Source organism: Hippocampus comes, unplaced genomic scaffold, assembly GCF_001891065.2.
Source record: "Hippocampus comes isolate QL1 unplaced genomic scaffold, H_comes_QL1_v1.1 scaffold470, whole genome shotgun sequence".
In the NCBI taxonomy this organism is placed as follows: Eukaryota; Metazoa; Chordata; class Actinopteri; order Syngnathiformes; family Syngnathidae; genus Hippocampus; species Hippocampus comes.
In genome coordinates this window covers 439,858-454,797 of record NW_017805536.1, presented here as the reverse complement: position 1 = coordinate 454,797, position 14,940 = coordinate 439,858, and the positions used below count along the sequence as shown (strand labels likewise).

The following is a 14,940-nucleotide window of genomic DNA, read 5'->3' as shown; positions in this document are numbered from 1 at the left end:
ACAATCTTAATGTGTGAGCTGAGATATGTGGTGTGAAGCCATTCTTTCTGAATCGGATGTTGTTTTTACTTTTATACTTTTTACTTTTATGTCTTTTTTTAATTTTTTTATGTTTTATTTTTTTGCACTCGAGGTGTATTGCGGTGTGCAGCCTGGGCCTGTGGGTTTGCGAGGAACTCATGCAAGCAAATATACATGATCAGGTGAAAGATGCCATCAATGTCCTGGGAGTAACACTTAAGGTCAGTGGCTAACTGATGTGATTATCTATAAAGCAGAGCTGCAGTTCCAGTGTACAGTATATCATCCATGTACTGGCACACTATATGGATAAAAGTACTGCAACTGAAAATAGAAGAATAATATGCAGGTAGTCTCTCTTCTATTTGGAACGATAACTTAACTCCTCTAGGGGCGGGGGGAACTTTTGATGGTATTTTGGACTGTCTTTATGGAGTTCATCCTGTTGGGGTCAGGAGTGACTGTGGGGGGGGGGGGGGACTTGTTCACAATCTCCATTGCACTTCATCACTAAAAGTGTGTGAAAACCTAGAGGTTATGGGTTTAAAACTCTTCCACAACAAACTCACCCAACCGTGCCTTCATGGACCTTGCTTTAATGCACAGAAGGCATTATTAGTTAAACAATTGAAAAAAACAAAGTCAAAAGCTTAGAATTGTCCAAAATGTCATTGTATGCTGGGGCTCGATCCGCACACCTGATTATTTGGTAAACTGAATCAAAGAGATACTGAATCAAAGAAATATCTCTATACTTTGTCTGTATAGTGTACCGGTATACTGAGGTTTGGTGAGTACCGGTATTTCATTTGATGTCCGTACAAGGTGTCTGTAAAGTCTGGACACCAAGGTAAAAATACAACTTCAAACAACATCTTCAATATCAATACAGCTTTTTATTTAAAGAATATCTTCAGTATGATTTCCTTCATTTGCGACAATTGATGCGTTCTGGAAAATGTTCACGTATTGATGCAATCAGTCCCCGTTGCTTTCAATTTTGGTACATTCACTCCTTTTTTGTTGAGTCAGTTCATTTAAATTAATATTAACCGTTGAGTCAATGTCATTGTCAACTCTTTCTTCTTTTGACGAAGTCTTGCTTCATCTATGGAGAGAAAAAAACAAAAGCACATGTTTTACCAGTCGAATTAAATAGAAAATATCCAATTGTGCTTTGTGTCCAGACTTTATGGATACCCTCTATTTCTTTGCCTCAGTCTTCTAATTTTGCTCGTGGGTATTTTTGTAACAGTCCTCCATTTCCTTTGACTGAAGAGATCCTGAAACCAGTTGAGGCTTTTTCTTTCTTCATTTAGGGGGGCCTTGTGTGGTGGCGTAATTTTGAGACTGCTCTCTGTCTCTGTAGATTTAAGCAGCTACATCGCCCATCTTCCTGCTCGAGCAACCCCCCTCCCTTCCATCTCTAATGGAGCAGTAATCACTCCCCTGTACAACTTGACACACAGACTCCGCCAGCCCCAAAATAGAGGGTAGGCTGGTTAGAGTGTGTTGTACAGAGGGAGGGGGTTGAAGAGTGGCACTGACAGTCTCTCTTTTCTAAAAGCAGGTGCTGAACTCTCAGGGCCTCTTTTTGTGTTTGGCCATTTCTGCACTCATTGCATTATCTACCCTTGTTCCATTTTGAGAGTCATTTAGCTGGAAGAAATGTGAAATTTTCTTACTGAACTGAGAATTTGAAATCACTGAAAAAATTCACATTTGGGTAGAAATGGTCACTGCTCAAGTCTCGTCTCTGATGAGTCTGGAGGAAATGATGCATGGATGGGATTTGAAATGAATTTATGATGATTAGCTACCAAAATGTGGAAAAAATTCTGAACTTGCACAGAACTTGATGTTTGTTAGTATCGGTATACTGTCTGCCCAAACTTCTCTTTATTGTGACAGCAATGTCCTCCGCCGCCACACACAATGCCACCGACTATTCCCCAACCAATGGAAAAATATGACAGTTGGTTACTCATTCCCGCACATTGGACGATTTAGCTCAAGGATTCCCTAAGTCGTCCCGTATCACCTTTTTTTAGTGTCAGTCAAGGAAAATAAAGGTTGTTACAGAAAGAGGACACGTGTGAGAACAAAGACAAACATTGGTGATGCATTGAAAGGCGGGGCTCACTCCCATTCATTTGAATGTAATACGCTGCTCGCATATATTTTTACCACAGGCTTCACCGTTTCATCCACAGGTACATATGAAGTTAAAAATCTGGTTACGGTACTTATTGTTGTAAAACACAATATGCATACTATATATTGTATGCTGTATTTCTATCACTTGATGGCGTTTCCCGCTCACTTATTACCTGGAAATGAATTTTGACTCATATCCACTCTCACTGTCTTTATATTTACTGAATACACTTGAAACAACTTGGATGCATGCACGCCCACTTGAAAATATATGAAACACATTGTGACTTTTGGTTTGTTTCATCAAGGGTTTCAAAGCGCGTCTCACTTGTTTGACGTTTGGCACAGTTTTTACATCTGATATCCTTAGGTTTTTCTTTCAAAATGCATCTGACCACCCAAGATTGTTTGCGATAGCTTGGTGCCAAACAAGCCATGTCAGCATAAAAACAAATTTTCTCTGTACTAGCCATTGCCTCGTTCTGATTTGTTGTTTGCAAGCAGTTAGGCTCACATACTCACATGGTCAACAAAAATGAATGCCACGAGAGGATTCATTAATTTTAATTTCTTAGCATATTTTTTGGTCTATAAATCGCTCCGGAATATAAATCGCACCAGTCAAAAGAATGCATCATGAAGAAAAAAACCAATGTGTGAAGTATGTCGTAAGTTTGTTGCCACCTCTCACAGCAACAAACTAACCCTACAAAACCCCTGACATGTGTGCTTAACAACAACAACAGCAACAAACTAAGGGCAGCAAGCTCACTGTTTTTACAATTTTGGGTGCCGATCTGAGCTCTAATTTTAGTATATATGAGTAGTCTCAGGACCAGAGCCAAACTATGAATGCAATTTACAGTCTGAAAAATATGGTGTATTAACCACATGTCAAACAACAAACACATTCTTCTTGTCACTGTTTTTTCTTTTTTTTTTTGGTGTAGTTTGGAAACAAAGCTGTGGCTCAGGTCGCCTGTGAAGTGTTTCAGCTCCTCATCTCTCATTGGGAGCCTCTCCAAAATGTGGAGCCGACTCTGCCTAAGAAAATCATCGAGGTAATATTCACAACCACCACTCTAAGTGTGAGTCACTGGTGGTGGAGTGCAATTGTCCCCAACCACCGATCCGCGGGCCATTTGGGAACCTATACATCAGCCTATCCATTACCTTCCATAGAGCAAATATACGTAGGCTGGATAGAGATTTGTGATATTACGGTGATCAGATGTGGCGGAAATGTGCATGACACAATCAGTAGGCCTGTTCATAGTCTACTTTGGTTTGCAAGTTGAAGATGTAAGCATGGCCTGAATGTGTAACTAAACATGCATTGATGGGCATCCATGACTTGGACTTATGTTGCAAACATGAAACTATTTTGACGAGAAGAGTTCCTCACCATTGCATGTGTGGCAGTATCTCCAAAGCGTTGTGGAATAAGGATTAGCATGACCAATGTAGCACTTACTAACTAACTGTGCAGCCACTGGACTAAAGCAGCAATCAATTATCATCTTTTGATTCATTTGCAAGTAGCAATGATGCTAACACTGTATGTAGAATCATAACTTCATTGTTTATCGTATTTTCCGGATTATAAGGCGCTCCGGAGTATAGGTCGCACCAACCATAAAATGCATAATGAAGAAGAAAAAAACATATAAGTCGCATTTTGGGGGGAAATTTATTTGATAAAATCAAACACCAAGAACATACATGCCATCTTGAAAAGCAATTTAAAATAAAAATAAAATAGAAAACAACACCCTGAATAAGTGTACGATATGCTAACGTTACATGATGCATAAACGACGAACTGAGAACGTGCCTGCTATGTTCAATCAATAGTTATTCAGATAACTATAGCATAAAGAACATGCTAACAAATTCACCAAACCATCAATGTCACTCCAAATCACTAAATCCAATGGAATCTTCATCCTCTGTGTCACTTTCAAGCAACTACACCAACTCCGGAGGTAGAAGATGCAGCGCTTCCTCTTCTACGTCACTTACGTCACACTCATCGTGGTTTTATCAATACAGGTCTAGAGCGGCCTCTTGTGGTTTAATATGAAAATAACATGTGAAATGATATAATAATGTGTTAAAAATTTCACCCATAAATCGCTCCAGAGTATAAGTCGCACCCACAGCCAAACTATGAAAAAAACTGCGACTTATAGTCCGGAAAATACGGTATATTTTCAGATGTATTCATTTTTCCTGAGGGGTCAAGTTTTACTAGTATTATTATTTTGTTCTGCATTTGTTGTCCAGTTGAGAAAAAAATGTTTTCATAATTTTCCTTACTGATCATGTTTTTTATCTAGTTTGAAAAATGTAAAAATATACTTAATGTGTTGTGTTGAAGTACACTGTACTGTCAGGCGATTGAATAGACAGACCTGAACACCTGGAGTCACCCCCACTCACCCATTTTTAATATGCTTATATCTATATTTGATCATTTCTATTTATTTATATACTTTTTGTTCTTCTACTTCTCCCTTTCATAATTTTGCTCCTGTAAATTGGGAATTTCTCCATTGTGAGACAAATAAAGGTTTTCTTATCTTATCTTCCTTATCTTATCTTACCTTAGGTTTCAGTACAGAAGCTTTAAAACTGGCAATTTAAAAACAACGTAAAGTCGTGATAATTATTGCGATTTTTTATTTTTTATAGCAGTGCTAAACAAATAAACTTGACAAGTCCAGGTTGTAGTCAGCTAGCATAGGCTCCACCTCCCTCCAACGCTGAGCGGGATAAGCGGCACAGAAAATGGATGGATGAATACGGAAAGTGTACATTTCCCAGCGAATTAGATTGTCTTGTGACTAGAAAAGAAATGTCAGATTCCTTTTCTCCTTACCAACGAGTCTCTTTTTTTTCTCTCCATGCTTTGCAGATATTTGTGGCCACAACAGCCTTTTTGTTGCCGAGTGCTGAGCACTCAACAGCGGAAGCAGACAAAAAGGTACATGGTGGAAAGGAAATGGCAGAGATCTAAAGGACCTTGATCTGTCTATGTTGGAATGGTGCATTTAAAGAGACATGTTTTCACTCATGAGATTTGTTCTCTTGCATTTTCCACGCTACCCTTTTTGTTTCATTTCTCCCTCCCATACCTCATTTTCTTTTCTTTAAAAATTCTGTTGGTGGCATTTCATTGTGTCTTGTTTTTTTTTGTTGTTGTTGTTGTTGTTTTTTTTTTGTTTTTTTTTAACATTTGTAAAATATTCGAACTTCCTTAGTTGGTGGTGTCCCTGCTGTTATGTCTGTTGGACTGGTGCATGGCTGTTCCCTTGAGTCTACTTTTGGAACCGATTACCACAGCTTTGCTGGAGGACCACACATCCCACAAAGCCCCCCTACTGGACTACATCTACAGGGTGGGTAGTCTCACTGTCATCTTGGTGACAAGGACAGCGTGTAGCAACTTTGGATTTTTCGTTATTTGTTTGAGACTTAAGTAATCTGTACTGCGTTCCAATTTATTGCATCCATTCCAAACATATGCAATGATGTTTTTCCTCAGAATGTTTGAAATGGTGCATGCAAATGGCATTCAGCATCATTTTCAAGTCATCATCTGTTCAAGAATGATTATTAAAAAACATCATAACGTTTTTGAACAAACCTCCAAATGATAAGATTACTTACTGAAATAATAAAGACATTTTTATTAAAATGCACCGTTCCTAATTATTATGCAGAGTAGTGTTTCAAGAAATTTTGTAACTTGTAAAGAACTGAAAATAGTAATTTTTGGAATTTGCATTAGGATGTTGTATTTGCTGCAATCAAAACCTATTTCAGTAAAAACATCGTAACAATTCAAGCTACATTTTCACATAATAATAAGGAACAGTGCATTTGACTTAACACAATGGTTTTATTTTGGGGAAAAGTCCGGTTTGCAAACAAAACATCAACAGTTGTTCACCTGAAAAGTATGCTGAGTGCAACTTGCATAGACTGTTCACACAAATCTGAGAAAAGCATCATTTGCACAATCATTATGGAACGTGGTGTATTAAACGAAATACAACAGCTTCAACCCTTCCCACACTGACCTTCACCTCTCCTCACAGGCTTTCCACTAGACACCCCTCACTATGACCTCCTGGCTATACCTAATTTAATATTGCAGTGGCACAATATTGCTGAGGCACTTGGCATAGCTAAAGTGCATGGTGTATTTCTTGTGAGCCGATTTTTTTTCTGCTAAAATATTCACTATCCTTCTACCACTAATGATATTAAATGGGGATCATTTGTATTAAATTAAGTTGTATTCATCTCTCAGATCCTTCGTTTTGTGCTCTGACTCCGAGGAGCTTCAGGCCTAAATGAATGACGTATTATTCATTCCCTCCTGTCTGGGCAGACGCGGTCAACGGCAGATCTTTGTAAGGATGTCAGTCCTGATAAGGAATGGTCCAATTATTCAAACGGGATCCTTTGTCCATTTGATAAGCTCAGACCATAAACGCTTGTCCTACTGATTTGAATGGAATATGTCTTGATATGCGAGCGACTGCAGCTGCCATGAAAGCACAGACAATTAGACATGATTGGTTGTCTATCAGAACCAAAAACTACAAGGCCCCTCTGGGTTTCATTGGAAATAATCCATCAAGTAAGGTGTGACAACATTAATGCAATATCCAGGCTTAAATCTATATATTTCCATGCTCATTATTCCACAAAACCCGCCCTTTTATTCTGTTACTGAAGTGAATGCATTTGTGTCAAGGCAGTGGTCTGTCCTTTATTGACGTGGCTTTAATGATAAATCTCAATTGAAAAGATTTTCTTTCTTTTCTTTTTTGAAATCAAGCGGTCAAATATCAATGTAATACATATCGACAAAAATGGTTGTCCTGTATTTCATCCTGGCACAGTGTGTGCTCATGCTGCCTAACAGAATGCAGATCTATTGCAAAACCAACATTGCACTAGACCTCTTTGTCTTACTGGTGTTCGGTTCAAGCTTCTCCATCTGCTGTCCGTTCCTGCCCCAGTAGCCAGCTGCACCACTCCTCTGCGCGGGCCTGTTAGGTTTACATCCATCTTTGTGAGGACCAATTTAAATTCGAACCTCTGTGTAAGGGTGAACTGTAGTGATATATATGCAAATATGTGTACGGCGTGCATTTCATGGGAATGGTTATGTTTAGACAGAGACACAGTGATGGTTAGGGGAAGTTAAGGCGGCTCTCCAGCACACTATTCGTTTTCAATCTCCTTCCAAATTGTTGTGCGATGCATATGTGCCCCTCTTAACTACAGTGTGCTCATTTGTCTGTTACCGTCCAAGAACTGTTGCCATGCAAAGTGTAGTCACTTAGTTGTCAAGCACAGCCGTGGCCCCCCCCCCCTTTTCTGTCTCTCCATCTCTCCGCAGAGGGAAGCTCTTTGGGGGTTTTGGTGTAGCAGCTGTTTGGTTCAGGTCTTTTCACCATCAAGCTGCCAAACCCTCCCCCATGTACTCAAAGGTCTGCTTGGGAGATTCATCCGCGTACTGTCTACATTGCCACACACAATACTGTTTCAGATGACGGGCCCAGCCTGCCTTCTCTCTGCCTCTCTCCACCAAGTGCAAGCGCATGTGTGCATTGAAAGGGATTAGCCTTTACATGGCTTTACCCCAAGTTGCTCTACTGTGACCAAGTGGGCCCCTCATTTACATATATTAGTCATATGATCTAAAACCCCTTCCGGACAATGTCATCGTACAAATTACAGGTGTGTGTGGAGCATGCATGTTTGCGCTGGGAGTTAAACACGCAACAAAAAAGTCTTAATTAAATCAAACAGTGTAAACCTGTCCGGTGGCTGTAATCGACTGCCCCAGTGCGCCTTATCTGGTGCTGCCAAGGGATGCTGTGCCATCTGTTATGTAGATCGATACATTCTCACAATACAGGAGAGATGGATTCAAAGCAATAAAAGCACTCTTTTCTTTTTTTTTTCTCCTCTTTCGTCATCTTGGTATAAATGGATACGTTGTATTCCTCTTCCACCAGCTTGTTTTTAGTGTGGGATTGTACATATATCAATACAGCTATTGATACTTCAGCACATGCATTATTGTAGGTGCGTATTCTTTAAACCATTTTCCTGTTAAATTCTCCTGACTAAATTTACACAATGGTGACAAAAAAAAATTCCTGCTACTTTTTTCACATGAACCTTGCATCTCAAACAATGAGATCTGCTAAATTACTGTTTTTTTACGAGGTAAGAAGCTTCATCCCGCCAATATGTTTTGGGGCAATTCCAATTGTACCCCTTAGTGCTTGTTCCACTCCTTAGCCTGCGGTTGTATGCGTTCATGAGAACGAAGGGGTGTCTCAAATCTCAGAGCGCTTGGTCTCACATCAGCAAATGGTGACAGCTACGAGATATATCCCGGGAGCTAGTGAAGTGCTGCCCAATGTGTGACCACGCCCTCTCGTGTGAAATTATGACAGCTGAAACTGTTACCAAGGTAGGAGAACTTTTCTTTATACAAAAAAAAAGTATGAGTCTGAACACAAGTCCACTCCATCAAATTACTATGCAGATAATACTTAATGTTTTGAGAGTATAAACTAGAAAATTGCGCAACTTTGTTCTATGACTACTACAGTCATGTTTTTAAGTATTTCTGTCTGGTGACCTGGTGGCCCAGTGATTAGCGCGTCGACCTCACAGTGCAGAGGTCGTGGGTTCGATCCCGGCTCCGGCCTTCCTGTGTGGAATTTGCATGTTCTCCCTGCGTGGGATTTCTCTGGGTACTCCGGTTTCTTCCCATATTCCCAAAACATGCATGGCAGGCTGATTGAACACTCTAAATTGACCCTAGATGTGAGTGTGAGCGCATATGGTTGTTCGTCTCTGTGTGCCCTGCGATTGGCTGGTAACGAGTTCAGGGTGTACCCGCCTACTGCCCGAAGACGGCTGCGATAGGTTCCAGCCCCCCCACACACCTCCAAGTTGTGAGGATAAAGCGGATTGGAAAATGGATGGATGGACCTTTCTGTGTAAATATCACGTTAAAACATGGACACCACAAGTGTGGCCTCTACAAGTGCTTGTTGGTTGTTTTGTTTTTTTAAATGCAAGTGATTTAGATTCAGGTGTGCTCAATAGTCTGGAAATTATGGTAAATGAATGCGTCCCTGTGTCATAGCATCCACTTTGAACAGATTTGAGATGTATGCTTTGCTTTGACTGCGTTTGCACCGGTTTCAATTGAACATGGGAACATGTATAACCTATTCCCACACTAGGTCCGTCACTTCGTATCAGATTGATTTCTTTTGCATTATGTAAAAAAACGTATGACGTGTTCCCAGAAACATTGAATCTGGTTGAAACGCCACCTCGTTTAGATGCTTTATTATAGCTGTTCGTGGTCACTCATTGGTTTCCCAAGCGTCAAATGCCTTGTCAGACGGCTGCACTCTCTTGAATGCTTGTGTTCCTCTTTAGAATGCCCGGAATCACTAAAACAGGTCGAAAGCATTGTTCGTCACTGCACACCGTCTTTGCCAGACACTGTCAAATCTCATCATGCAGTGTCCTTGCACATCACTGATACAATTTTGCCATCAAAGCACCTCTCACTGACTGAAAGGAGAGTACATAGCCAGGTAGGCAATATCTGATCAAGTGTTATCCCCTTTCTTCTTTTTCCTTAGGTGCTGCACTGTTGTGTGTCGGGCTCCACCCTCCACACACAACAGAGTCACTATCTCCTCAGCCTGGCAGACTTGTCCGCTGACTACGATCTCATGTTGGGGCAGGTGAAGAGTTTTGAGCCACCACCTTCCCAGACGACCTCTAGCGACTTCCGCAGCTTGCTCACCGTAGCAGAGGGTAACGTGGCATGAAATTCACAGTAGATTTACAAGGGCCACTCTTCTTTGGGGCCATTGGGACAATGATGACAGTGGGCAGAGCTGGAGTGTTGCAACTCGGCGAGCCAGATGAGAAAAGACCATTTTAATTGATGCAGACACCATTTAGAAACTAAATTGTAATTCAGCAAAATTCGGAATGGCCTGTTTCCGGTCATGTTTTTTTTGGAACTAGGCAGCAACAATAAATGTAGTTACTGTTTGCAAGTAGTTTACTAATTTATAATCCAAAATGGGCATTCTGTAGTGTTTTTTTTTTTCCTCGTACTTTTATTTAGTTCAGCATTTGCGGGAGCTCTTTACCCCAATTAGTGACATTCTAATTGTATGGGCATTACCGAATTGCATAAAGAACAAATCAAATAGTAGCTTAAGACTTTAATATTATTATATTAGCACTTTATTGGCAGCCTCTTTACCACATTGGCATAATGTAATAGTTTACCACGTTGTCCCAAAAATCTTAAAAGAAGTTCACTGAAAGAATTAATTCTAAGTAGCCCATCCATTTGGATCTTCTCTATTAAATGTCAACATCCTATTAAAAATATAAAAAAAGGGACATCAACTATCAGGGAATGCAACATTCGCATTAGTGCTCATCCTCAAGAAGACCCATTACAGGGTTTAGATAAAAATGTCACATTTTTCCTATTTTTGTGACCTTGTGATTCCATTAGGCAATGTATTTCCCTCTGTTTTTGTCTCTCTCTCTCTCTCTCTCTCTCTCTCTCTCTCTCTCTCTCTCTCTCTCTCTCTCTCTCTCTCTCTCTCTCTCTCTCTCTCACCCATTCTCATGTCCTCAACTTCTAAAAAGTCCCTTTGAGCCCGAATACACGCAATATGTGCACTGAAACAATGTGAGAATTTTGAACCGTAGCATCTGCCTCAGAATTTACAGCTCACCTTTTCTTTGTGGCACACAGCTGCAGAGTCTTAGTGGAAATAACAAAACACTATCAAAAGGGCAAACCAAAGAGTGCCGGCCTAGTTATATTCATGCCCCCACCTCATATTGATCAAGTCACATCAAAGGGGCCAGCGTATCTCTAATGTAGCTTGGCCTGCTTTCTAAAGAGCTTTTTCCACTTTGATGGGGGATGATGGTATTGATAGCACTGTCACAATGCAAGAGTGCATCTTCTTGTTTTTCCTACCTCAACGCATAATGAAGGCCAGCATGCTTTTCACTTGAGCGTAAAAAAAAAAACCATTCATTTACACAAATGCAATTCACCGAGTAGGGTCTCATTCAGTAGCCTGTGAAGATGGAGGTTCTCATTAGTGCATGGCCAGTCTAAACACTTGTCCATTATAAGAAGACCCGATGGGCTTTTCAAAGGTGTCTCATATGATTAGATGCTACCTACTTAGTGTCGTGCTGGCTAAGCTATTGTGAGTATTAAATAAAGCGCTTTTATTCGGACTCATAATTGAGATTTTGCTGGGTTAGAATAAGTAACAGAGATAATAGCATGTCTACACACAAATGTAAGGCTTTTGAAAAGTGCAGAGCAAAGTTAGCGTTGCATTTATGATAAATGATAACCGAGTTAGGTATTTCCCCATAGCTATTTTTGTATTTCAGGTCCATGTGTTGTATATTTATCAGATCGTCCTCATTCCTTTGCCAGAAAAACGGCGTCGGAGCATGGAGCTGATTCCACTAACAGCAAGGATGGTCATGACGCACCTGGTGAATCATTTGGGACATCATCCTTTAAACGGAGGCCCAGCCCTCCTCCATAGCCTAGTGAGCGAAAATCATGACAACCCTTACGTGGAGTCGTCCGAGCTGTCCTCAGAGGTCTTCAAAAGCCCCAATCTTCAGCTGTTTGTTTTCAATGATACCACACTGGTGTCCTACCTGCAGATCCCCGCAGAGACCCCCACTGTCGGTCAACCCCCCAACCCGTCCTCACAGGTGCGCATCATTGTCCGTGACATTTCAGGTAAATATTCGTGGGATGGGACAATCCTGTTCTCAACGAACCAGGAAGACTGCGAGGATATCAGCGTTTTTAAGTCATTCGATCATACGCTTGCAACCACCACTGCCGCCGCTGCGGCACACAGCAAACATCTGCCCGGTTCTCCAACAACAGGATCGTCCAAGTATCATTTCTCTGTCTCCGATTCCATCCCTGACTCCTGCGACTTGGAGGAAGTCGATTATCTTCACAAACTTTTGGAGGATCTCGGTCTGAGCAGCCCAGAATGCCTCCCCAAATCTCAACTCAAGCTAAATCAGCCGGCCCCCTCACCCTTGGGCATGAACCTTGAGCAGGAAAGTGCCATCCTCAGTGCCATTCTTCGTCAGACTCAGCAGGAGGAGGAGCAGGTGAAAAGGTGGGATGCTGATGTGAGCTTTCGGGCCTCCTCCCAGAGGGAACCGTCCCACCGGGAACCCAAGGCACCTTTTTATTACTGTCGACTACTGCTGAATGACCTTGGCATGAACTCCTGGGAGCGAAGGTATGCTATCGTACATTCTGTCACAATTACTCTCTTGTGCCTTACATGAACATATGAAGTAGAGTTAAGGTTTTAACTTGTTTAAATACTTAACAGCCTTCACTTCTCCAACTTAAAAACATTTAACTGAAACATTGGGCCGCCGATATCGTATTTGCATTCATGACATCTTCCTGCAAGTAATTCAGCTGTTGGCTTGTGACTCTTAAGAGAGCAGTTTTAAAAGCACCAGAGTGCTTTAATCTTTCCTCCATCGGGTAAATGCGCCCAGCTGTTTACACAAAGGTCTACCTTGCACTGACACATCTTTATAGTGCCACCCGCAAATTAAAAACTTGCACCTCTTAATAGCGATGGCGTAACATGAACACAGCTTGTGGGGGATTGCAGTTTGCACCTGTGGCCTCTTACATTAATCCTAAAAAGAGGGAGTTTGCAATCCCCCCCACCCCTCCCCCCAAAAAACACTTTTTGTCCTGTTTGATAAAACAGCTGACTTTGACTTGTCAGTATTACAGCGTTATGATTTATAAAACAGTCAGCTTTCTCTGGCCCTGTCTTGCGCCTCCAATTTGATATACAAGAAACCACCTCGCAAAAATAAAAACTTTACACTGATGACATTTATTGTTCTCATCACACTTTGTTATGAATAAGGCGCTTTTCGAATTTAACAAGGTAAACAGGTCAGCGCGGAGTTGAGGCATGTACCCACAAGTGCGAGACACATGAATGAGACCTCATTCGTCACCCTTTGTCCTTGGGTGGTTGTTTTTCCTTGGCCAAGGTGGTTTCTTTTATATCAAATTAGACTCAAAAGGGCCAGAATCTGCAGATGTTTTATTTTTAAATAGATCATATTTATCATATATTACAGTCATGTCACAATGACGTTTTTGAGCAAATTTTCCAAAACTGTTGGAGGGGGGCCGGGGAGTGTCGGTGTTGCTAATTCGCCCTTAAGAAGCAAATCATTATTTTGAACACACAACATCCATTTCAACACTGTGCAATGTTTGTGAGAATTGGGCAAGTGATTATTTGAACTGTTTTTGGCCAACTAGGAAAAGTTTCCACTTGCTGAAGAAGAACTCCAAACTCTTACGAGAACTAAAGAATTTGGATTCTCGACAATGGTAACGTTTTATTTTATTTTTTTACACCATTATTTTCTAACTTGTACCAGCTCCTGCCATTAGCTTTGAATAGTCAAGTGAACTAGTTATTTGGTTTCGTTGCATAAGTAGCTTGAGAATTTTGTCCTCATTGTCATTTTAAATGTGTGTAATAGTTGTACTTTATTACTCTTGTCATAATAACTATTTTATTTGTTTTTCCTTGAGTCGGGAGACGCACAAGATCGCTGTGTTCTACATTGGCGAGGGCCAAGAAGACAAGTGCTCCATCCTGTCAAACAGTGCCGGCAGCAAGGCTTATGAAGACTTTGTTTCCGGGCTTGGATGGGAGGTGCGTCTTAAAAGTCTTAACACTCGCTACAGATGCATTCACATTTGCATCAAAAGATGCACCTCCTGATGTTGGACCTCTGCGGTGGCGGACCGTGTTAAATACAAAATATATGTGCCTCAGGTGGATCTGGCCACACACTGCGGTTTTATGGGCGGCCTCCAGAGGAATGGCAGCACAGGACTAACAGCTCCCTACTATGCTACCTCCACTGTAGAAGCCATCTTCCATGTCTCGACGCGTATGCCATCTGATTCTGATGACTGCCTCACCAAAAAGGTGCCTCTCACATCTGTAGTGATGTCTGTCAATCAGATCTGCGTGTTCACATCTGGGAATACGATATGTCATGTTATTTGACTTTTGGCACAACACTGTGCACGTCAGATGCAGTGAAATGGTTACACTGTCCCACTTGCCCAGATTAGGTTTACATATACAAACCCAATTCCAATATAGTGGGGATGTTGTATCCAACATAGATAAAAACAGAGAACAAAGATTTGGAAATCATGTTCAACCGATAGTTAACTGAATATACTCCAAAGACAAGATATACTGTATCATTTTCAAACCCGATAAATGTAATTGTTTTAACAACTAATCAATAACTTTGAATTTTATGACCGCAACATGTTCCAAAATTCAGGGACAGTCATGTTTACCACCGTCTTACATCATTTTTCTTTTAACAACATTCAATAAAAGTTCGGGAACTGAGGACACTAATTCTTGAAGCTTTGCAGGTGGCATTCTTTTCCCATTCTTGCTTGAGGCACAGTCCGGCTGTTCAACAGTCTGATGTCTCAATTGTCGTAATTTTCACTTCGTAATGCGCCACACATTTTCAGTTGGAGACAGGCCTGGACTGCAGACAGGCCAGTCGAGTACCCGCACTCTT

General features: G+C 41.1%; 1 protein-coding gene across 5 annotated transcripts in view; it reads left to right on the top strand.

The window, feature by feature from the left end:
- Positions 1–14,940, top strand: part of ralgapa2 (Ral GTPase activating protein catalytic subunit alpha 2) — an 89,486-nt gene that overhangs the window by 40,068 nt on the left and 34,478 nt on the right. For all 5 annotated transcript variants that reach the window (XM_019878277.1, XM_019878279.1, XM_019878275.1 and 2 more), the window contains 9 exons: positions 134–242; positions 3,129–3,239; positions 5,096–5,164; positions 5,442–5,579; positions 9,879–10,056; positions 11,732–12,572; positions 13,637–13,708; positions 13,916–14,039; positions 14,163–14,318. In XM_019878277.1, the coding sequence (XP_019733836.1) occupies positions 134–242; positions 3,129–3,239; positions 5,096–5,164; positions 5,442–5,579; positions 9,879–10,056; positions 11,732–12,572; positions 13,637–13,708; positions 13,916–14,039; positions 14,163–14,318 (1,798 nt within the window). The remainder of the gene's footprint in view (positions 1–133; positions 243–3,128; positions 3,240–5,095; positions 5,165–5,441; positions 5,580–9,878; positions 10,057–11,731; positions 12,573–13,636; positions 13,709–13,915; positions 14,040–14,162; positions 14,319–14,940) is intronic.